At 48.9% G+C, this 22,156-nt stretch overlaps 7 protein-coding genes across 7 annotated transcripts; 5 read left to right on the forward strand and 2 right to left on the reverse strand.

Moving 5' to 3' along the window:
• Positions 1 to 643: 643 nt before the first annotated feature.
• On the forward strand, positions 644 to 1,561 carry N7479_000459 (transcription elongation factor DST1; the record flags this gene model as incomplete). The annotated part of the gene is made up of 1 exon (XM_057248157.1): positions 644 to 1,561. One exon carries the CDS (start codon positions 644 to 646, stop codon positions 1,559 to 1,561), a length of 918 nt encoding a protein of 305 aa, XP_057112589.1.
• Positions 1,562 to 2,024: 463 nt separating this feature from the next.
• On the forward strand, positions 2,025 to 2,570 carry N7479_000460 (uncharacterized protein; the record flags this gene model as incomplete). Its single annotated transcript, XM_057248158.1, has 1 exon — positions 2,025 to 2,570. One exon carries the CDS (start codon positions 2,025 to 2,027, stop codon positions 2,568 to 2,570), a length of 546 nt encoding a protein of 181 aa, XP_057112590.1.
• A 179-nt stretch (positions 2,571 to 2,749) lies between these two features.
• Positions 2,750 to 4,746, reverse strand: N7479_000461 (ABC1 kinase family protein; the record flags this gene model as incomplete). Its single annotated transcript, XM_057248159.1, has 2 exons — positions 2,750 to 3,950; positions 4,010 to 4,746. 2 exons carry the CDS (start codon positions 4,744 to 4,746, stop codon positions 2,750 to 2,752), a joined length of 1,938 nt encoding a protein of 645 aa, XP_057112591.1.
• A 293-nt stretch (positions 4,747 to 5,039) lies between these two features.
• Positions 5,040 to 5,615, reverse strand: N7479_000462 (uncharacterized protein; the record flags this gene model as incomplete). The annotated part of the gene is made up of 1 exon (XM_057248160.1): positions 5,040 to 5,615. One exon carries the CDS (start codon positions 5,613 to 5,615, stop codon positions 5,040 to 5,042), a length of 576 nt encoding a protein of 191 aa, XP_057112592.1.
• A 249-nt stretch (positions 5,616 to 5,864) lies between these two features.
• N7479_000463 (MBL fold metallo-hydrolase) lies at positions 5,865 to 7,081 on the forward strand (the record flags this gene model as incomplete). Its single annotated transcript, XM_057248161.1, has 4 exons — positions 5,865 to 6,092; positions 6,154 to 6,301; positions 6,371 to 6,736; positions 6,795 to 7,081. The coding sequence occupies 4 exons, from the start codon at positions 5,865 to 5,867 to the stop codon at positions 7,079 to 7,081; spliced, it is 1,029 nt and encodes a 342-aa protein (XP_057112593.1).
• Positions 7,082 to 16,898: 9,817 nt separating this feature from the next.
• Positions 16,899 to 19,996, forward strand: N7479_000464 (plasma-membrane proton-efflux P-type ATPase; the record flags this gene model as incomplete). The annotated part of the gene is made up of 3 exons (XM_057248162.1): positions 16,899 to 17,295; positions 17,416 to 19,709; positions 19,730 to 19,996. 3 exons carry the CDS (start codon positions 16,899 to 16,901, stop codon positions 19,994 to 19,996), a joined length of 2,958 nt encoding a protein of 985 aa, XP_057112594.1.
• An 845-nt stretch (positions 19,997 to 20,841) lies between these two features.
• Positions 20,842 to 22,098, forward strand: N7479_000465 (putative pectin methylesterase; the record flags this gene model as incomplete). The annotated part of the gene is made up of 2 exons (XM_057248163.1): positions 20,842 to 21,459; positions 21,547 to 22,098. 2 exons carry the CDS (start codon positions 20,842 to 20,844, stop codon positions 22,096 to 22,098), a joined length of 1,170 nt encoding a protein of 389 aa, XP_057112595.1.
• Positions 22,099 to 22,156: the final 58 nt, after the last annotated feature.

The raw sequence follows: 22,156 nt of genomic DNA on the forward strand, positions 1-22,156 counted from the left end.
AATATCGCAGCTCATCAAAATCGCTTTACCTCGTCGGCTTTGACATATCCCATCTACCATACCTGTCACTTCTGGCGCTTCTATTGCCGTCGCCTTTCCGCTCTTTGCTTTTGTTACAGCTCCCATTTTGCAACACTGTAGCGTCGACGCGACCGCAAAATATCCCTAAGTGAGTGTCCGCGCAAACCACCCCTCACTGCATCTTAATTTTGCGCAAGTACGCATTGATATGTCTGGCGCAATATGTATAACGGCTCTCGTGTCATTGTTTCCAAGCTTCCATGTCTGTTTTTGTCGAGTTTCCGAGAGCAAATGAGGGAGAAGGTGGACACGTGCAAATTAACAACGTACCACCCTATCCCGCATGAGTCTCTACGGTGGGGTATATTCAAAGCCATGTTTCGTGTGACGTTTGTCAAAAGTATCTGTGCTCCATGATTGTGATTTCAGAGGGACAAATGTGCTTGCCATTGTTCTGCAGAATGCGCCGGCATCCGGGGGCTTATAAAGACCCTGCGCTCAAAGCTTTTGATATGACATACTGACAGTTGTGGCTTATAGGTCGCCTAGAACTTTCTCAGCCAGTCCTCCATTGACCCCGTCAAGCACTCTCTAATCGCGTTATCCCCCTACCCCGCACAACATGGCGATGGACGCCAAAGAGATCGAAGCTAAGGCCAAGGCCTTGGGCAAAGCCGCGACATCGAACGAGTCTTCAGCTGTGATACTAGGCCTCCTAAAGGAGATCCAAACCGGAGTCCGGGCGACTGAAGACCTCCTCCGACAGACCCGCATCGGAATCATCGTCAACAAGTTCAAGCAAAGCAAGACCCCGGAAGTGGCACGGCTGTCCAGCGAGATCGTCTCCAAGTGGCGGACCGAGGTGAACAAGCAGAAGCAAGGTGGCGGTACAGCAGCCAGTCGGGGCTCGAGTTCTCCGCGGCCAGCGCAAAACGGTACAGGAGCATCCACCCCAGCGGCTGCTACACCCTCAGACAAGGCGTCGAAGCTCTCCGTGCCTCCGGATAAGCGAACCTGGAAGGCAGACGGAGCGGAGATCAATCATACCGGGAACCGAGTTCGTGACAGCTGCACGGGACTGATGTACGATGGACTGTGTGTTGGTTCGACCGAGTCTCCCAAGGTCGTTCTCTCGCGCGCCATTGCAGTGGAGGTTTCTGCCTATAAGTACCTGGGACCGGAGACGAAGGAGGAATACCGCACGAAGATCCGTAGTCTTTTCCAGAATCTGAAGAACAAGTCCAACCCGAAGTTGCGTGTGCGCGTTGTGGAGGGAGAAATTACCTCTGATCAGTTTGTGCGCATGACCCACGATGAGCTGCGCTCTGTTGAGCAACGTGAAGCGGATGCCAAGATTCAGAAGGAGAATATGGACAAGGCTATGGTTGCTCAGCAAGAACGCAGTATCAGTAAGAGTTTGCAGTGTGGCAAGTGTGGTCAGCGCAAGGTCACCTACACTGAGGCTCAGACTCGTGCGGCTGATGAACCGATGACTCTGTTCTGTACGTGTCTGAACTGTGGCAAGTCCTGGCGGCAGTGAGCTCAGACGTCCGATAGCTGCGGGAGCAGAAATGTATTATTCTTTGGGACTCGGTGTTTCTTCCTTTCTCCTTTTTGTTTCTTTTTTTTTCTTTATCGTGTTTTCATTCTTTCTAGCAAGCTTAGGCTATAAAAGCCGATGCTGGAGTTCTACCAGCCTCTGATTTATGTCTTCATCTCTACATCTGTTTCTCTTCGGGGACGAAGCTCATCTGGGCAAATGGATGGAAAACTCGTGAACTATCTATCAAAATCCCAAAATCGCAATATTCCAACATTCACATGATTGATCCCATCTCAACCACCTATATAATGGTTTGTTTTGATACTACTACATAAATCGTAGGTATCAACAAACATCAAAACGTCATATTTATGTCAGTACTTCCACCGCCTGATATCAAACCCGCATATATCCAATACCCCAACGCTGCATCTACATTTCCCAGCCAAAGGATTCCAATATGACCACACGCCCAGACCTCCTAAAACCAATCCACGCCCTCCTAGAAGCCCTAACAGACCCAACAACAACCCCCAACCAACTCCTCTCAACCTTCACAACTTCCCCAAAGCCTCTAGTCCACGAACATGGTCTCCCCCAGCTAGCTCCCTTCCTAGGCCGCCCATTCACCGGCCAAGATGGAATAGCAACTTACTTCAAGCTCCTCTCCTCTCTCCTCTCCATCAAGAACATGGCCTTCGAGCCCGAGGAGAGCTGGGTGGTTGACGAGAGCTGCATGGCTGTTTCGCTGCGCGGGACGGCGACGTTCGTCTGGAAGGAGTCACGGCAGGCGTGGGATGAGACGTTCGTTTATCGCATTAAGCTTGCTGTTGATGGTGGCGGTGGTCGGTCTGGGGAGGGGAGGTTGGCGGTTTGCGAGTATCAAGTTTGGGCGGATACTGGGGCTGCCTATCTTGCTAGGCTTGGGAGATTGGGGGATTTGATGGAATCTGGGAGTGGTGGTGAGGGGATTTATGTTGATTTTGATGAGAATCGGACAGGGTAGGAAGATATATATATCAGCCGAAAGCCAGCACATACAGTATTGGAAACAGTGCCAATTATGAGGAGAGTCTTATTATTTGGGAGATTTTTCTAGGTAGGTCCAGTTGTTGTCTTATGTACACATCAAATCTCTGTCGTTCTCGCGAGATTATTCTATTAGATCAGAGTCAGCCCTCGAGTCTATCCCTCAAAAACGCTATGGTTAAGCTCAACCCCCATATCCTTAGCCATAGTCTGCATCTGAGCCTCAATCTCATCCTCCATACCACCACCCAGCTTCAAGAACTGGCGCACCTTGGTGAAATAAAAGAAGATATCAGAAGTAAATAGCACCGCACGGAAGATGAAATGGCGACCGAGATTACGGATCTTCTCGGCCAGCGGCAGATCCGGCGCCTCGACAAGCGCACGCGAAGCCCAGATACCAGTAATCTTAACACGGTTCACCGGCGAGCCCAGGAACTGATTATTTCCCTGCACGATGCGCAGGTTGCGACCGATGAAGATCAGCTCCTGTGGCCACTTGGTTTCATCACCTAGCATCTCCCGGGTCGCCTGGCGCATCCTCTGCTGCATCTCGAAGTGTCGCTGCGCACGTTCCGACTTGCTCAGTCCCTGGATACCGCGCTGCGTAGACATGTCTCCGCCGCTGTAGGGTCGCATCAATGTTGCTGACGCGAAGAAATCCGGGTTGTTCACGCCCCAGCTCTTGACAATCTCGCCCATTGTGTGATTGTCGAAGGTGAGGAGGGCTTTCCAGAACCGCGCGTATTGGTGTCGGAATCCGGGCTCCATGTGGATATATAGGCCGTGATCGATCAGAACCAGCTCTGGCTTTCCGGACGGCTTGCGGCGGATGAAGATGTTGCCCGGGTGCGGATCGCAGTGGACGTATCCCCACAGGAACATCTGGGCAGAGAACAGGTCTACCATAGTTGTCATTACGTCCTTGAGTGACAGTCCCAGTCCACCGCGGTTGTTCTGGCCTCGCCAGTAATCGCGAACCGGCTTGGTTCTCGACGTGCGCAGGCTTTCTTTCGCAGAACTATCCGCCGGCTGGTCAAGCGGTGTTCCGTGACAGCCTGGGCTTCCCTGGCCCGAGCCGCCGCGCCAGGACCGCGTGATAGCGTCTTTGTCCCAGAGCCGTACGCCTTCGATCCATTCGGCAGTCATGACGCGCTTCGAACTCAGTTCACGGTATATACGGGGGATGTACACGCGATCGCGCAGACGTGGTTCAGCGGCCACTAGATTGGCCATGTTTTCCGAGTTATCTGCTTCATTTACGAAGTCTGTTTCAAGCGATAGTCTCTCACTGATGTAGGGGACGAGACTGTAGAAAGGGATGTCGAACATCTTGCTGTAGATGTAGGTCACGACTCTTTTGGTTCTAATGTTAGCATAAGATCCTCTAGCAGTTCGAACTCGGACACAACTCACTTGAAAGCCCAGAGATCCCATTCCAATTGCTGCGCGATCTCCCGCTTTTGGATCTTAATCGCGACCTCTCTACCATCCTGCAGACGAGCCCAGTGAACCTGGGCAACACTGGCGCTAGCTCGGGCTTTACGTTCCATCACGCCTTTATCAGGGGCACCTGTAAACGAGATACCGAATACCTCCTCAGGCGACTTCCCGAAATCCTCACGGATGACCTTCTCGATATCCTTCCAGTCATTCTGGGGCGCATCGTCAAACATGCGCGAGAACATCTGCTGGAACTCGGGGGGTAGGATGGCAGATTGCATGGCGATCGCCTGGCCCATTTTCAGGTAAAGACCTCCATTATGCCTCAGCAGATCAGACAAGCGCTGTGCGTTGCGGGCGTGCACGGCAGCAATAGAGTTTGCCAGTGGTGGTTCTGGACGGAAGTTGATTTTGTAGTCAAGGGCGACGAAGAGACCGAGAGAAAAGGTGCGAGCTGTTCGGGTCAGCGATGAGGCGTAGAACTGGGTGTCGATGCCGTAGGCGACGCCTGTTGCTAGCGAGATGTAGAATATTCGGCGGAACCATTTGATGGTTCTTTTGTAGGTCTTTGCTTCCGTGGGTTTCCCCAGGGAGCTTGGTGACGGTGGAACGAAGGGTTGGAATTGGCTTGAGTGGGCATATCGGTGCGGACGCCATAATGAGGGACGGATGGCGGGCCGCAGAGAGCGGGAAAACATCGCGTGCGCCATTGGAAACGGAGAGGCGGATGCCCGAATCACTGCATGGTTGACAATCAAATCAAGTGTGATCTGATGTGTGGAAGAAAGGAGAGCTGCGAAGTGTCAGGTAAGCCATAGAGAATTTCGGCCTGTCGTCATCCACGGAATTTCCGCGCGTTATCTCCGTGCGGAGTCGGAGTCGGAGGTATTCAGCGATGTCCTTATATTAGCTACATGTACAATATTGCCCGATATAGAGTGAAGCCGGTATATATCTGATATTAATTAGAAATACACTATTTACAGTTAAATCCAGCTATAGATCACAATTCGTCATGGTCATTATGTCCCAAAGTATCGCACACTTTCGCGTAATCCCTCATGTTCTGAGGAATCGTAATATCCCACAGCTCATCACTCTCCAAGAATCTAAGCTGCTCCTTGCACGATTCCTCCGATGCCATCGGAATCAAAATAGAAAGATGTTTGATCGATGCCTTGAGGAAATTGCGCTTAAAGCAGTTGCCAAACCCAGCTAGAGTCTCCGAATCAGAGCAGATATGTACTCCGCCACCCAGCAATGGTCCACAGCTTTGCTTGATGTTGATTGCAACATCGTCGCCCATCTTCAGCAGAGCCTCTTCCTTGTGGGGCACATTCATGCGCTGTATCAGGCTGCGCACGGCGGGGACAAAGGTGTTGTTGCGCGTCCATAGATCCCAGTGGGGAACGGTCGGCTGACATCCAGCGTCGCAGATTTCACTCTGGAATTTATCAAAGAGGTGGCCTGGTCGGCTAACCAGTGCGGAGACGACTTTGAAGCATGATGTGCCGATCGCTGTGACGGGGGAGAACAGCAAGACGAGGACCAAGAGGAAATATTCGCGTAAAATACGCATTGTGTGAGATGGTGAGGAAAATAAGATGAGAATAGAGAAAAGATCCAAGTTAACATCTTCCAATGTACCTGGTTTTGTCAGGGGAGGTGAATGTGATTCCCCCGCATTTGTGGAGAACTCGGAACTTCGTCATTCACTATTATTTTGATATTCACTGATATTATAGCTGCAAATGCATGATCCTTTCAGATATCTCCTATATCCCGCTTCTCCCTGGAAGTCACTGATTATAAATCTAGCGACGACTCTATGGAGCCCATAAACCTCGGAGAAGTCGACTCCCTCGAAGCGATTGTCATCATCGACAATGAGCTAGATCCTCTCTCGCCCCCAGCCCCGGATACCGTCCAAGTCTCGGGGAATCTGGGGGCAATTGCCATGCGCTCAAAGCATACATTGACAGACCGTGGGGAAGCCTGCAAGGAATTAAAGATGGAAGATGTCTGCTGCGCAGCACACGGCTTGTCGATTCTGGTGGTAAGGCGATGTTCTACCATTGGACCCTTGAATGCAGTTTCATATTAAGCTTGTCATATAGACTGCCACTAAAGGCGATAAAAAGCACTCTATTCTCTTCGATGCCGGTCCCGAAGAGGAGGCATGGGAGAGAAATGTGAAACGGCTGCGACCAGATCTTTCATCTGTGGAACTGATTCATCTATCGCATTGGCATCGAGATCACTCCGGTTTGTAGTTCCGGGCGAAAACGGACACATTGACGTGTATTGCCATCGATTGTTCTGATATTCGCGTAGGTGGTCTTCTGCGAGCGATCCGCATGATAAACGATGCCAAACAAGGCGAAGGCTGCTCTGAGGACCTGGTCGCGGACTTGCACCCAGACCGACCGGTCTACAGGGGCATCGCTCTAGCCGAGCATATCGTTTCCCTCGAGGCTGACCCTACGTTCGAGGAGATTGCAAGTGCGGGCGCAGTGGTCGACAAGCGGAGTGAACCACACACTGTACTTGATGATTTCTTTCTTGTCTCTGGGGAAATTCCACGAGTGACACCATACGAGACAGGCTTGAAGAATGCAGTACGATATGATCCTGATGAGGAGGACTGGTTCTCAGACGAAGTCATCATTGATGAACGTTCTCTCATCTGTAATCTCAAGGGTATGCATCCTACAGCCCGCTCAGAGGCTTACTGAACTAACATTTTCTGCAGGAAAAGGACTCGTTGTTTTTACCGGATGTAGCCACGCTGGTGTGGTGAACACCACCAAACACGCCGTCCAGCTCACCGGTGGAACCGTACCTGTCCATGCCGTTGTAGGCGGGTTTCACCTCGCCACAAGCGAGGCGGATCAAATCCAGGACACAGTAGCCGACCTCAAACGCCTTGATCCCGCCGTGCTTATGCCGGGTCACTGTTCCGGCTGGCGGGCCAAGTTTGCCATTGAGAAACACATACCCGGATCATTGGTACCCTGCACGGTAGGGTCAAAAATCACATTCTGATTCCTGCTATACTGGTTTCACTTGAAACCTTGATATTGGACGCAGGGTCTTGATGCAGACCCGAAACCGCATGACATGGGTTGCTAGGAGCAACGAGTCTCATCAAGGGGCTATCTCGTTATCTCGGCATAACTTCCAGGATTGTTATGTTGATCGGGGTTCGATTTCCGGCGTCACTCTATCTCCTTGCTGCATTTTCTTGCGATCGGGGGAATGCGGGATGGATTCGGATGACTGTTTTTAAACTTATGATAGTAAGCGTGGCAATCTAATAATAATGATGCTGAGACACGTAGAGCCAAGCCACATAGGCATTGATGCTTATAGGCCTAATTGTAGCGCCAGCTTCCACAGTGGTTTTGAACGATGTATGTCAGAAAGCCAATTGCAAGAATTGTAATGTACCCGTGGACACTTTCTTCAATTAAATAAGATATCGAGAAATTCAGACTGGATAAGATCTGTGGTTGAAGAATTGAATCGATATATATCCATGTTCAAAGGCAACTACACTAACAACATATATTTTCTTCAGATGTGCTGCAATTGAACAACAATTCCTCCTAGTTATATACTAAAAACTTTCAATATATATTCTTCAAGCCATACAAAGTTGATGTAGTCTCAACTATCCACTATAGTATCAAACCTCGATCCAATCCTACAAAATCAAATCAATTCCCATCTCCATGCCCATTTATCCGCTACCCACGCCAGAAAGCACAAAAGCACCTCACCATCTACAAAATAGTAAGATGCAGTGTAACCAAAGACAGCAACTACACCGACGGACGCCCGGGCAAGGTCAGCTGAACTAATCCTCCTCAGGCCTCTTGTGCATTGTTCTACAGCCAAGAGCAATGAGTAGTAAATATCTACCGAGCGATGAAGAGACAGCATGCATCCAGAAACAGTCAGTTCCCGTCTTGGCCGGATAAAATCCCTCAGCGGCATACGGAGTAGTAAGCCCAAGCATTGGCATCTCGACATGGAACAAATGCAAATACGCCCCAGACAGACAACACCGATAAGAAAAAAAACACGTCCCTAGATTCCGCACTGCTACATACTCATATTACTGATGTGCATTATCGAGTACTCTAAGTACAAGCATGCACACTGCCCCCGCCAAGACGCAGACACAACAAGCATTAGCAACAAGCACCCTTGCGCTCGTCGACTCCCTCTCCTCTCCACCCCGCCCCACGATGACCGCAACGCGACGTGATCGCGCACGCCGACGCAGAAAAAAAGGGGGTTGGTCAGAGGCCGAATGCTCGCCAAGACGATAATGCGGGAGGAAGGGATGCACGGCGTGGCTTGGCGTCGGTGGACAGGTACATGATGACGGTGATCAGCAGATCAAGGGAGGGGGGGGAAGGCAATTCCTCGCATTGTTCTGTGATAATAGAATAATTGACATCATTGAATGACTTTATCGGTATCATATCTATCATATTGTGCAAAGTAGACAGATGCCAAGGATATCTTTGAATAGTGTCTGTTTTCGTTTTGCCAAGAGTGATTGTCAGAGGAGACAGGGATGCGACGCCATCGGGATGATTTGCGCGCATTGATTTTTGAGACTTGTCGTTGGCACTGTACTCCATACCTGGTCGCTATTGCTAGTGCTAGTTTTTCTTCTGTTTGTGTTATCACTCGTGCCCAGATGTGATCTATACATGTGTGCTATCTGAAGTACGGAGTACAGAGCACGCTATATACCCTCCCGTCCCTTATGGGGTAAATCGTAAATCGTATTTGAAGGATGCAGGTCATCTAGACTCCGATCCATAGCGGACTATTGATAGCCCAAGACAATGGAGAACAAGGATGGCAGTCGATCACACCAGCTCAGCCCTCCAGTTCTCATTAATGGGCAATGCCGAGTATCAATACTGGCCAGCCAAGCAAGTCTAGTGAAACCGCAACAGTGAAACTCGAGCACCCATTGCTGTCGCTTTCTCCTGTCGGAGCTTGGCTGTGTCTTGTCCATCGACGATCACAGAGTCTAATTCCACATTGGTGACCAGATGGCACAAGATCAAAGCATTATTAATCCCACTCGACGAATGCTATCTATAGACAATAACATGCACGCCAGGCAGCATGGCGATCCCCCAGCATCCCCCACGAATCCATCCCTGGCTTGGCATGTCCGGACATGGTATCCCAGGACAAAGCTCGGTACGGAGTACGGAGTACACATGTATACGGTACGTGTATGACGTGGAATACAGCAACAAAGCCACATTGAAACAATGTTTGGGCCGTGTGCGGCCTCGACTGCGCCCGATATTTTCAGGTACCAGGTATGTTGGAGCAGAGATTGATAATCGCTGCTGGATGACCGGGACATTTAACGGTGGCTATGCAGATCTGCCGCCGCATGAATTGCAGAGATTATATTTCGTAGCCTAGCAGGCAGTCTCATAGATTGCTTCTAACAATAGAAAGATAGAGGGAATTGTAATAGCTATACGAAGCTCTCCATACTCCGTTGAGTAGTTCGTCACGTTCGTCGTCATTGCCTCGGATGGGGAAAACAAGGATCAAAACGGGTATGGTGAACAGCGCCGATCCCTACTAGCAGTGAGAGCCAGTCTGAGACGGAATACTGTAACGTTTAAGTCGGTGTGTACAGTGTAGTAGCACGCTCTTTCAATATTGTATACTATTATACCGATATCACACAGCCAAGAGGAATATCAATACATACAATTATTGAGACTAACGTGGCCGCAGCCGCACGGGGGAAGTGCATTGTCAACGGTTTTTGCGCACAGGGTACTACCAGTTCGGGATGTCCATAAGGTTTACAAGGCATACAAGGCATACATGACACACTATTGTAGGTTCACAGGGTACATACAAAGTATATTACCTTACCTCGACATACTAAAGAGAGTTAATTGTCAGATATGTACAGCTATGCCATACCCTTGCGTCACAGGGGAACAACAAAGTGACGCCATATCTCTACTGAGGTACATTATGTACTATTATTTGTTAGTTTTCCGATCTGGCTTTACGAAGTCGACAGATAGCACAGACCCTTCCCGACACCGGCCCAAGTCGCGCTAATGGTAAATAGTGTGCAACTACCCTATATGGGAAGCACTCCGTATTCTTGTCGCAAGCGCGGGAAATTATCCCTTTGTCTGTTGAAATACCAGTTGCCAGTTGGGAGGATCGCGTGTGTGGGGTTTGCGGTGTGTTCTCCTGACGATCACGACCAAAAGCGGAAGGCTAAAGCATGATCTGGTCTTTTGTGGATTTGTCGCGTATGTCGGCTAAGTCATCTGCTCTGTTGTTATAGGTGATTGGGGGGTGTTTATTCATTGCTTTTTTTGGGATAGTGTGGGGGCTATTCGGAGTAACTGTATGTTATTGATGTCTTGGAAGGGATCAGATGGAATGATTTGTACGTGATCACACGAGCTATTTGAGATAGAATATTGGTATAGAATATTGGTATAGGATATTGGTATAGGATATTGGTATAATATATATTTCCCCGTAGAACCCCCGTGGTCAATTTTAAAGACCGTTCAAAATTTAGATATGCAGCTATTACTAAAAGAGGTAAACCCCGAAGCTATAAGCTCCGAAGCTAGAGAGTCATCCAGGATGTTGAGCATTGTTCGTTTTTCGCTTTCCCCAGCGGACTGTGCGCATTGGGGGCTGTCTGTAAGTGATGACTTGGATCGATCGACACAGGGGTTTGCATGCAGCCAAGAGAAAGGAGTAAAGCATACGATCTCGAGATATAACGTACGATGCAGCCATAGTAGTAAGTATGGCTACGTATATCCACGATTGTTTGGTGAATAAGAGTTATTAGGTGTCAAGTTAATTTCCCGGGTATTAATTAGTGGCGTAGGAATTATCCATTTACAATGGATAAACAAAAGGGTAATTTACCCGGTCGGCAAAATAAGAGATGGGAGAAACATCAATGAAGTAGTATTGGCATTAAAATTGGGACATCTAACCCTACTACGGAGTACTAGACTGTGTATGTAGTTAGCCCTAGTACAATGGTTTGACGACACAAACTGTGCCGAGTTTCCCGTGCCGCGTCGCCCGAGTCGGACATTCGACACGGGATTCCCGATCTGCATCGGCGACAACCTTGGAAACATAAGCCAAGACCGAGAAGGGACCGATGGAATTCCTATCACTGATCCAGTCAAGGGAAAACAAGAAAAGGGCAAAAAAAAAAAGAGAGAACCAGCAACTACCTGCCTAAGGTGGTGTAGACCTCGGCATGCAGAGTCCTAAGCAAACTTGAACGGGCAATAGTCTGAAAAGCACAGACGGGGCGTTGATTCGATGGGGTTCGAATGAAAATTACAGAGAAGCTATGACCATCGGGCAAAAGGTACCGTTAATATATATCTCGATAGCCGCCGAAGTCTGGAGATAATCAAGGAGTAAGAGGATGAGGGATATTTTTATATTACCTAGAAGATTTTTGTGCAAAATTGTTTCAAAGTTCTAATGCAAAATACAAGTGAAAAGAAATAAAAAAAACATCCAAAAAGGCTTAAAGCTCACCTGCAGCGGGAACCACATGGCACTTTACCTAAATAGGACTTGGGGTGAGTCTACCCCCCGTGCACGGTAGATTTTCATTTCAACCCCCGTTTTTTTTTCTTTCTTTTTTTTCTTTCTTTTTTTTCTTTGTTTTTGAATTTCTGGGGTGAATTGAAAAAAAAAAGCTGGGACAAAGCTGGGACAACTTGGCGAACCGGGCTTCTAAGAGTTACGTTTAGGTACTTTTGCTTTTGCTTTCTAGATTATGCATTCTAGGCATTATGAGACAGATTGATCGTAGCGCTGGCAGAAGGACGGACCTCCGCGGACAGAAAATCTTACATCCGTCGAGAATTAATATGGTGAACCCTTGAAGCTAGAGTGACCAGAAAATGCCTCACGATCTTTCGGCAAAAGTCCTCTCGGAGGTAAGACTAATATCAAAAGAGGTATAGACTAGGACCAGTACGGAGTACAGATAGTACAGATAGTAGCTCCGTACAAATAGTACGTCCGTACTTACTAGTACTATTGTACCTCCATATACGGTAAGGTACCTCCGGTAACGATTTGGCAGGGCGATCATCCAGTGGGGGTTTCCTCCGGTGAGGGTTTGATTCAGATGGGGGGGGAATCTAGTCAGCGGACTTTGGGGGCTGTGATTGGAAGATAATAGCTATAGGGATCCATCGCACTACTCGCGCTACTGTAGGTACACGGCGAGGCGAAAGCCAAGACCGTACTAGGAGATTGGTGCTGCGATACCTGGCCAGTAGACGCCGATAAAGTAATGCCAATTGGAATTGTGGATATGGAAGGATCTGGGTTTTTGGAGGTGAATTGGGGGGGAAGATTAGGTTGGGTGTGCTCATCATCACTTACCTTTTTTTCTATAGCAGTTACATAGGGCATTTCTAGGGCTGTATTTAAGGGCTATTAGGGTTATATAGGGCTATCTACCATTACCTAGGTAGAAGACGGGCATGTCAACCTTGGATGGTAATTTTTTTCAAGTTACATATTTGGGAAACATTGGATTTACCAGGGCAACGGGGTAATTTAACTGAGTCAGCTGTTTCTGGGGACTGTAATTGGGTTAGGGCAGGTAATCTCGCAACTTGGACTTAATCCAGAATGGGCAATTTCAAATTTTACATGTGGGTAATTTGTGTAATAAAAAGAACAGCTTAGTCCAACAAAGGCATAGCGAAAGCGGCATGATAAGAGTCATGACGTGATAGTGTTATTCTTATCATATGTTATGAACATTAATGCCGACATCCGTCTTGGACCTTGGGATAAGAGAATATGTACTATGTTGTACTATGTTTTGTACAAAAGTGAGGGAAAATAAGAAAAAAGAAAACCCCCCTTCCCGTTCAGCTGCATTGCATCCATGGTACGGTTACTCCAGGGCTTCTAGAAGACATCCAGAACACCCTAAAATAAAAGACACGCACCCCCAAAAGGTCCACTCCGAGAAATTCCCAAAAGGAGATAATCCCCGACTCGGCACCGAACCCCCATTAGGACTGTTTCCTCTACTTTTCTGATCGGCGCATTCACGGCCAACTTACATTTGATTCTTTTTGTTTATAGCATTGAGCCTCAATTTCCCTTTTCCCGTGGCAATCGATTTTTGAGGCATTTTGTTGCATGACGCAGGACAAAGCATCGGAACAAGTCCGTGCTTTTTCAAATTCCCCCAGATCAACCCGAGAGACGACATCAGCGGCGCGATCGCCCGACTCGTTTGAGGAAATCTCGGGAAATCGCTTGTCTGGGTATGTTGTATCGTGCTTCGATCTGTACTTTGTTCAATGTAACATTTAACATTTAGAGGCGATTCGCCACGGGTGTACGGAGTGTAGATTATATCGATTTTATCGATTTCATAGATTAATGTTAGACAGAAGTACGGGGAATTCTGTAATTTGTGTTCCCATGGGAGATCGTGAAACATCCCAGCCCCCCCCAAAATAAAAGCCACATACGGGCAGACCGTGAATCTCCGATTGTTATTATATACGCTATTATGCTATATCTATTATATCTACAGAGTACTCTGTCTGTTTAATATGGTTAGAGTCCTATGTCCATAGTCATCGTACTCGTAATCGGGGATCAGCAAGTCCTACGGTTTCTCCATATGGAGTACTCCGTATAGTCTTGGCCATGACCTGATATTTTTGATGCATATAATCTACTCCATACTATTGTTCCACTGTATGACGGGAAAACAGAATTTCCCACTTCTCGACGTTTCCATGCCCGAGCCATTTTTCCATAATGGGGACGAGAGCTCTCCACTTATGCGCCTTTTTTTTTTTCTGAGCAGAGATTTCTTTTTATAATATAGCTCCGAGATAGTCTGATCCGATATCAAAATTCGGGTTGGACCTCTAGTGACGACTGAAAAACATCCCCAGGATCGTGCCCTGCCGCTGGAGCCGGTCTTGGCTGACGTGTTCTATTTTTTTTTCCCAGCTAAACGGCGAGAATCCCCCGGAGTGATCGTAACTCAATTGGCACTTTTTTTGCTTTTTGCCCTTTTGTCCTTCTCGCACGGGGCCGCAGGAGGACGGAGCGCAGTTGCATCAAATAGGGGGCCAGGAGACTCCACTTACGGCTTCCCGAAAGAGTTTGGTCTATTTGACTCCGGTGATATGGAGATGAGTTGAGACAGATATCCAGAATGACAGCGGATGGAGTACTCCGTACGGAGTAGACAATGGATTATTGTCTCTCTTTGGGGGAAAACCCCCCATCCAATAGTTTCCTCGAGAGCTCTAGATTGAGAAGCTGATGTTTATTTCGATATATTTTTAATGGCCAGACTCGGGGAGATCCATAAATTTCTTCCTTCAAATGCCTGTAATTGGTCCGCATTTGGGGACGGCACGCCTGCCGCGGAAAGCGCCGGGCATCTTTGATTGAAGGAAGTATACAGACGGGAAGACCGACAGGGTTTGCTTAGAGTGCGCAATCTGGAATCGATCGAAATGGCGCATCTACTTTGTATATTGTACGTGTACCTTGTACGAAGTAATAGTACTTTAGACGAAAATGAGAATGTTTGTCTAGATCGCGTAGACTCGGGATGTGAGCATCTCTCCCGTTGACATCCCATCTCCAACGGCTCGTGCACGATCGCAAAAACCCCAGCTCTGAGAATATTGGCCTGGGGAAAAGAAGATTTGCCAAGGGCGCTCACCGAAAAGCCGGGGGGTTTATTGTGAGAATGTGAATATCTCGTTGCTACGCTGCGGGATTTGCGAGAGCCTGTCAGGACTGTGGATATATTTTTATTTCATAGATTCTATACTTTTTGCATAACACTGCTTTGCTTTGTGATTCGAATCCCGATGTCTCTATCCAATCGGGTTCAACCTTATTGTACATGCACTGAGAAGCTTGACGGGATCGATGAAGGGTTCGGGCGTGGATCATCCCGACCCTACTTTTGTATGCAGTTGATATAACCCCTGTAGTATTCGGGGTTTTTTTTGACATGGGATTGCTCCCTGTTGGGTCGGAGGGATTTTTGTTTTGTTTTCATGCACGCTGTCAGACGATCAATGGAGCTATGCGTTGGCCAGGGCAATATACAATAATAATAGTACTATATAGAATCGAAAATAAGCCGAATGAGAGCCCTTGATATTCTCCCATCTCGGCCATTTTACATAACCACAAACTACAATATAGAAGAATCGCCACCTGTCATGGCAAGCATTCGTATAAATCAGAAATAGAGTCAATGCTTGAGAACAGTGCCGATCAATGAAATCATCGGCGTCTGCACCCGGTGATTCGATCAAAGCCGCCCGGTTATTACTGTGTCAGTGGGACTATCACGGTCTTGCCGACCAGTGAAAAGAGCCGAATTAAATGACGCTTCTGGGGACTCTCCACGAGGCCAGGGGGGATCAAAGATAGGGCAACGATCGACTTGTCCAGAGGTACGAGGCAGCTTCGGCGAGAAGTGGAAATTAAACATAAAGTGCGTATTGATATGAAAGAGAAAAAAACGCCCAACTGATGACATAATGGTAATTAATGTACGTAACTGGTACGAAGCAGGTAATCTTTTTTGCTCGGCATGCCTCCAACCATATACATATCAATAAAACCTGCCGTTTCCGGACCCCTTGCTATGTTTAAAATGGCTGGTGTGACGGCCATGCGATATTGTCGTCACCATATTATGGCATTTTGAGATTTCACTTTGTGTGAAAGCCGGACTTGGATGTAAAGAAGTATATACGTTTAGCCCTATCTCTTTAAAATGAAAGCGTACCCCCCATATCAACCATCTCGGACCATGTCGCTCAATATAGGAACATTCTCCTGCAAGGACATTCCAGTCTCCGCGAATTCTCCGTTAATCAGCTAACTGTAAATCGGAACTGCAAAACCTCCCAATTGCCAATTCCCAATTTTTTTTATTTCTCGGGGAAAACAGTAAGGAACAAAACCCCAGACAAAAAAATCGCGCATAGTTAGAACTAGGGCATATCGGCCAAGGCAAAACTGGTGTAGGTAAAATTCATACGTGATGTCTGTGGAGGCCAACTCGGCAGCCCAGTGCCGGTAGCAGAGACCTTTCAAAGGAGTGTGGTATCGGTTTTTTTTTTTTTTTTTTTTTGTTTTGATGCTAATCTGAATGCAGGTATAGACCCCACTCAGAGTACTGTGCCTTGTCTATGATTGGTTACAAGGGGGGATCCAGTTGGAGCTTTCTTGGTAGGGCAAGGGGCAAAATCTGGTATCAACCCAGAAATTACAGTAGACTAACCTGTAAAGGGAAATAAAAAATGGAAATAGGAAGAAATAAAAACATTGAAAAATACCAAAAAAGTCAAAATAAGCCGAAAAGAATCATTCAGCGGGTCACAAAGTACCTGGTTTATACATCCCCCAGCAACCATTTTCAGAAGTATTTCCCTGAAAAAAAAAAAAAAGACACGGGATTTTCTTTTTGGAATTTCAATTTCTCAATTTCTCAATTTTCTTTAATTCCCATTTTACAATTTTTTTACAATTTACAATTTCTCAATTTTTCTTTTTTATTTCCCTCATTATCCACCTACCCACTCCGGTTCCCTTCTTTTTTGACCCCCCCGTAATCCATTATAAAACAGACCTTCCTTCGTCCGTCTGGTTTTTCTCCTTCTCTCTCTTTACATAGGATCTGTTCCGACTCTGTCATATCGTCATTCCGTTGTCTTTACTCATATCGTTGGGTTCCAAGGCTGTGTGAGCCGAAGCAACAACAATGGCGGAGCGGAGAATTTCCTATGCTGTTGACGTCGAAAACGGTGAGCGTCACACCCGTGACGCTGGTGAAGATGGTAACCTCGACGAGTACTCTGCGCTGAACCGATACATCTCGACTGCCCGCGACAACCGTCGTGGTTCCACCTCGAGCGCTGGTGCTCTGAGCTCTGGGGGTGAGAAGAAGAGGCCCTGGTGGAAGTTTGGAGGCAAGAGTGATGGTGTCACCGATGGTTTCGTTACCCCCGATGAGTGGCTCGAGACCGACCTCCGCTCTGGTCTCAGCTCCAGCGACATTGAGCCTCGTCGCAAGAAGACCGGCTGGAACGAGCTGGTTACTGAGAAGACCAACATCTTCATTCAGTTCATTGGTTATTTCCGTGGTCCTATTCTCTATGGTAAGTAGGCTTTGGGATAATTGCCGTCTTTTTTTTTTAATTTTTTTTTTTAAAAAAATGACGCGTCTTTTGAAATGCCAATTGCCTTTGACTAACGCGATTTCTTCTGCTTCTCTCCAGTTATGGAACTTGCTGTCCTCCTCGCTGCCGGTCTGCGTGACTGGATCGATCTTGGTGTTATCTGTGGTATTCTTTTGCTCAACGCTCTCGTCGGTTGGTACCAGGAGAAGCAGGCTGCCGATGTCGTGGCTTCTCTCAAGGGTGATATCGCTATGCGTGCTATCGTTGTCCGTAACGGCCAGGAGGAGGAGATCCTCGCTCGTGAGCTCGTTGCTGGTGATATTGTTATCGTCGAGGAGGGTACCGTTATCCCTGCCGATGTCCGCCTGATCTGTGACTACACCAAGCCCGAGATGTTCGAGACCTACAAGGAGTACCTCGCCAACGCCACCTCCGACGACCTCAAGGAGAAGCACGGTGATGATGACGACGATGATATTGAGACCCACCAGGGTGTGTCCCTCATTGCTTGTGATCAGTCCGCTATCACTGGTGAATCTCTCGCTGTCGACAAGTACATGGCTGATGTCTGTTACTACACCACCGGTTGCAAGCGTGGCAAGGCCTACGGTATTGTCACTGCCACTGCTCGTCACTCCTTCGTCGGTAAGACCGCCGCCCTTGTTCAGGGTGCCCAGGACTCTGGTCACTTCAAGGCCGTCATGGACAACATCGGTACCTCCCTGCTCGTTCTCGTCATGTTCTGGATTCTCGCTGCCTGGATTGGTGGTTTCTTCCGTCACTTGAAGATCGCTACCCCCGAGGACGACGACAACAACCTGCTCCACTACACCCTGATTCTCCTGATCATCGGTGTCCCCGTCGGTCTCCCCGTTGTCACCACCACCACCCTCGCCGTCGGTGCCGCCTACCTCGCCGAGCAGAAGGCTATTGTCCAGAAGCTCACTGCCATCGAGTCCCTCGCCGGTGTCGATATTCTTTGCTCCGATAAGACCGGTACTCTCACTGCCAACCAGCTCTCCATCCGTGAGCCCTACGTCGCTGAGGGTGTTGATGTCAACTGGATGATGGCCGTCGCTGCTATTGCCTCTTCCCACAACATCAAGAACCTCGACCCCATCGATAAGGTTACCGTCCTGACTCTCCGTCGTTACCCCAAGGCCCGTGAGATCCTCTCCCGCAACTGGATTACCGAGAAGTACACTCCCTTCGATCCCGTCTCCAAGCGTATCACCACTGTCTGTACCTGCGATGGTGTCCGTTACATCTGTGCCAAGGGTGCCCCCAAGGCTATCCTCAACATGTCTTCCTGCTCCCCCGAGGAAGGCAAGCTCTACCGTGAGAAGGTCACTGAGTTCGCTCGCCGTGGTTTCCGTTCTCTTGGTGTCGCCGTCCAGAAGGAGGGTGAGCCCTGGCAGCTTCTGGGCATGTACCCCATGTTCGATCCCCCCCGTGAGGATACCGCCCACACTATTCGCGAGGCCCAGATTCTCGGTCTCTCCGTCAAGATGCTTACTGGTGACGCTATCGCTATCGCTAAGGAGACTTGCAAGATGCTTGCTCTCGGTACCAAGGTTTACAACTCTGAGCGTCTGATCCACGGTGGTCTCGCTGGTTCCGCCCAGCACGACCTTGTCGAGAAGGCTGATGGTTTCGCTGAGGTCTTCCCCGAGCACAAGTACCAGGTCGTCGAGATGCTCCAGCAGCGTGGTCACTTGACTGCCATGACTGGTGACGGTGTTAACGATGCTCCTTCCCTCAAGAAGGCCGATTGTGGTATCGCTGTCGAGGGTTCCACTGAGGCTGCCCAGGCTGCCGCCGATATTGTCTTCCTCGCCCCCGGTCTCTCCACCATCGTCGATGCTATCAAGCTTGCTCGCCAGATTTTCCAGCGTATGAAGGCTTACATTCAGTACCGTATTGCCCTGTGTCTCCACCTCGAGATCTACCTGGTTACCTCTATGATTATCATCAACGAGACTGTCGACTCTTCCCTGATTGTCTTCATCGCTCTGTTCGCTGATCTTGCCACCATCGCCGTTGCCTACGATAACGCTCACTTCGAAGCCCGCCCCGTCGAGTGGCAGTTGCCCAAGATCTGGGTTATCTCCGTCGTTCTCGGAGTCCTCCTCGCTGCCGGTACCTGGATCATCCGTGGAACTCTCTTCCTTGAGAACGGTGGTATCATCCAGAACTTCGGTTCTCCCCAGGAGATTCTCTTCCTCGAGATTGCTCTGACTGAGAACTGGCTCATCTTCGTTACCCGTGGTGGAAAGACCTGGCCCTCGTGGCAGTTGGTCATTGCCATCTTCGTCGTCGATGTCCTCGCCACCCTCTTCTGTGTCTTCGGCTGGCTCGCACCCGACTGGAAGCAGACCTCCCCCCTACCCCCGGTGGTCCCAACTTCTCCAAGAACAACGATGTCGACATTGTCACCGTCGTTGTCATCTGGGCCTACTCTATCGGTGTGACTGTCATCATCGCCGTTGTGTACTACCTCCTGACCATCCTCCCTGGTCTCGACAACCTTGGCCGCAAGACCCGCTCCAAGGCCGATACCAAGATCGAGAACATGATCGCTCACCTTTCCAAGCTCGCCATCGAAATGGAGCACGACTCGGAAGGCAAGACTCGTTACACCCTCGGTGCCCGCGCCGAGGAGATCGAGGACGAGGAGTAAATGCTCGTTGCTTGACTTATTTTGCGACTCGTTACTGATTCGAGGTCTTAATTTCTTTCCATCTCCCTTGCGATTACCCGCAAATTTTGCCGTGCCACCTACTTGAACATGCATGCCGTGGAAGTGAAAAAAAGTCGTCTTCCGTCTTTTTTTTTGCTTCCTTTTTACCCGTATTATAGACTTTGTGTGTTTCATTTACCCCCTTGGCTGTGGTGTGCTTTCGAGTTGCTAGAGTCATGTTTTTCTTCTCTACGTGTATGTATGTCGTTAATAGTGGTACTTAGTCAATCTAAGGGATTCTAATCATTTCATGTCTTTTGTAAAATAACCTGTACTTTGTTCTTCGTACTTCGTAACATTGCCACACTCTAGTCTTGCTCCCTGTCTTCTTCCCTCGTATTCCTACCCCTGCCACCCGATCTACATCTCCATACCCCTTCCCCCAAGTCCCAACGCTCACAGGTGGAAGCCAATTCTCCGTCCCCATACTTTTCCCCGGATTAATTCCCCCATCGTGGGCACAAGCTTTAGCCGTGAGACCTCTTCCCCACGAAGTATAGAGAAAATATCCCAATGCCACTCAATTATCTGCTTTTCACCCCGGACTTCCACCTATCTTGGCACGATCTACTCGTTCAATCTCCTAATTTTCCGTCTATGTCGTAGCGGGTGGATTCTATACATCCTCTTCCAATGCCCTATAAAAGAGTAGTAAATACACAATAGACATCAGAAGTGAGCAAATCACTACAGATCTGGCCATCAAAGTGAGCAAATCACTCACTCCAGATCTGCCCATCAAAAGTGAGCAAGTGAGCAATTGAGCAACTCACCCAACAAGCAAAATGCTCCCCTACCTCCTCCCTTCCCTCCTGGGTCTCCTCCTCTACACCCTGGGAGCAAACACAAGCGCCATCCAACACGTCTCCCGCCAGACCTGCCAATCAACCGGCACCCACTGCCCCCCAGGAACCTTGATCGTGGGCTCCAACTCCAAAAAAGCCTCGCACAAAACCCTCCAGTCCGCCATAAACTCGCTCCCCCACGACGCCTCCCCGCAAACAATCCTCATCCTAGAAGGCGTCTACACAGAGCAAGTCAACGTCACCCGTGCGGGCCCAATTACCATCCTCGGCCAAACAAGCAATTCCAAAGATGCTACCAAGAACCGTGTTACCATTACCTGGAAGGCTGGGAATAGGGACAGCACTGGAAACTTCGATAATGTCTACTCCAGCGTTATGGTTGTAGCGCCGACGCTCGAGTCGAGTCTTACGGGGTCTGGGACGACGGGCTGGCCGGTGCCGGAGGATACGCCGTTTGGAAATCGCGATTTCAGGGTTTATAATGTTGATTTTGTGAATACCTGGGCGGATTACTCGGATGGGCCGGCGCATGCACTTAGTTTGAGTCGTGCTAATGGCGGATTCTATTATTGCGGGTTTTATTCGTATCAGGATACGGTATGTTCTTTTCTTCATGCTTGCATCCGGTCTCTCAATGATCATTCCTACCCCCAACCACCCAACAAACACTAACACACCTCCCAGATCTACATCGGCAAACTCGGCAACGCCTACTTCTACTCCAGCATAATCGCCGGCCAAACGGACTTCCTCTACGGCTTCGGCACAGCCTGGATCCAATCGAGCGCCATCCAGCTGCGCGGCTGCGGCGGCGGCATAACCGCCTGGAAAGGCACGAACACCACCACCCCCAACAAATACGGCGTGTACATCGTGGACTCGGACGTGCGCGCCGCGAACTCCTCCATCGCACCGGATATCAAGGGCAAGTGTGCCCTCGGCCGGCCGTGGAACAGCCAGCACCGGTCTATCTTTGCGCGCTCGTACGAGGACGGCAGCATCAAGCCGCAGGGGTATGTTGATTGGATTGTTAGCGGCGTGCCGAGGTACGAGAGGGGTGTTACGCTTATGGCGGAGTATCGGGTTTACGGGCCTGGTGTCAATGAGACGGCTCGCATTGAGGGCGGTGTTACGGATGTGCTTGGTCCTAGGGAGTGGGAGAAGTTTAGTACGCCGCAGAAGGTATTTGGGGATACGAGGTGGGTTGATTGGAGTGCTGTTCAGGGGAGGAATTGAGGTTGGCTGGACTAGACTAGACTGCATTATACGAGTATTCGTATAAAACACTGCTTCG

Source organism: Penicillium vulpinum, assembly GCF_028829585.1.
Source record: "Penicillium vulpinum strain IBT 29486 chromosome Unknown utg000001l_segment0_segment0, whole genome shotgun sequence".
Taxonomy (NCBI): domain Eukaryota; kingdom Fungi; phylum Ascomycota; class Eurotiomycetes; order Eurotiales; family Aspergillaceae; genus Penicillium; species Penicillium vulpinum.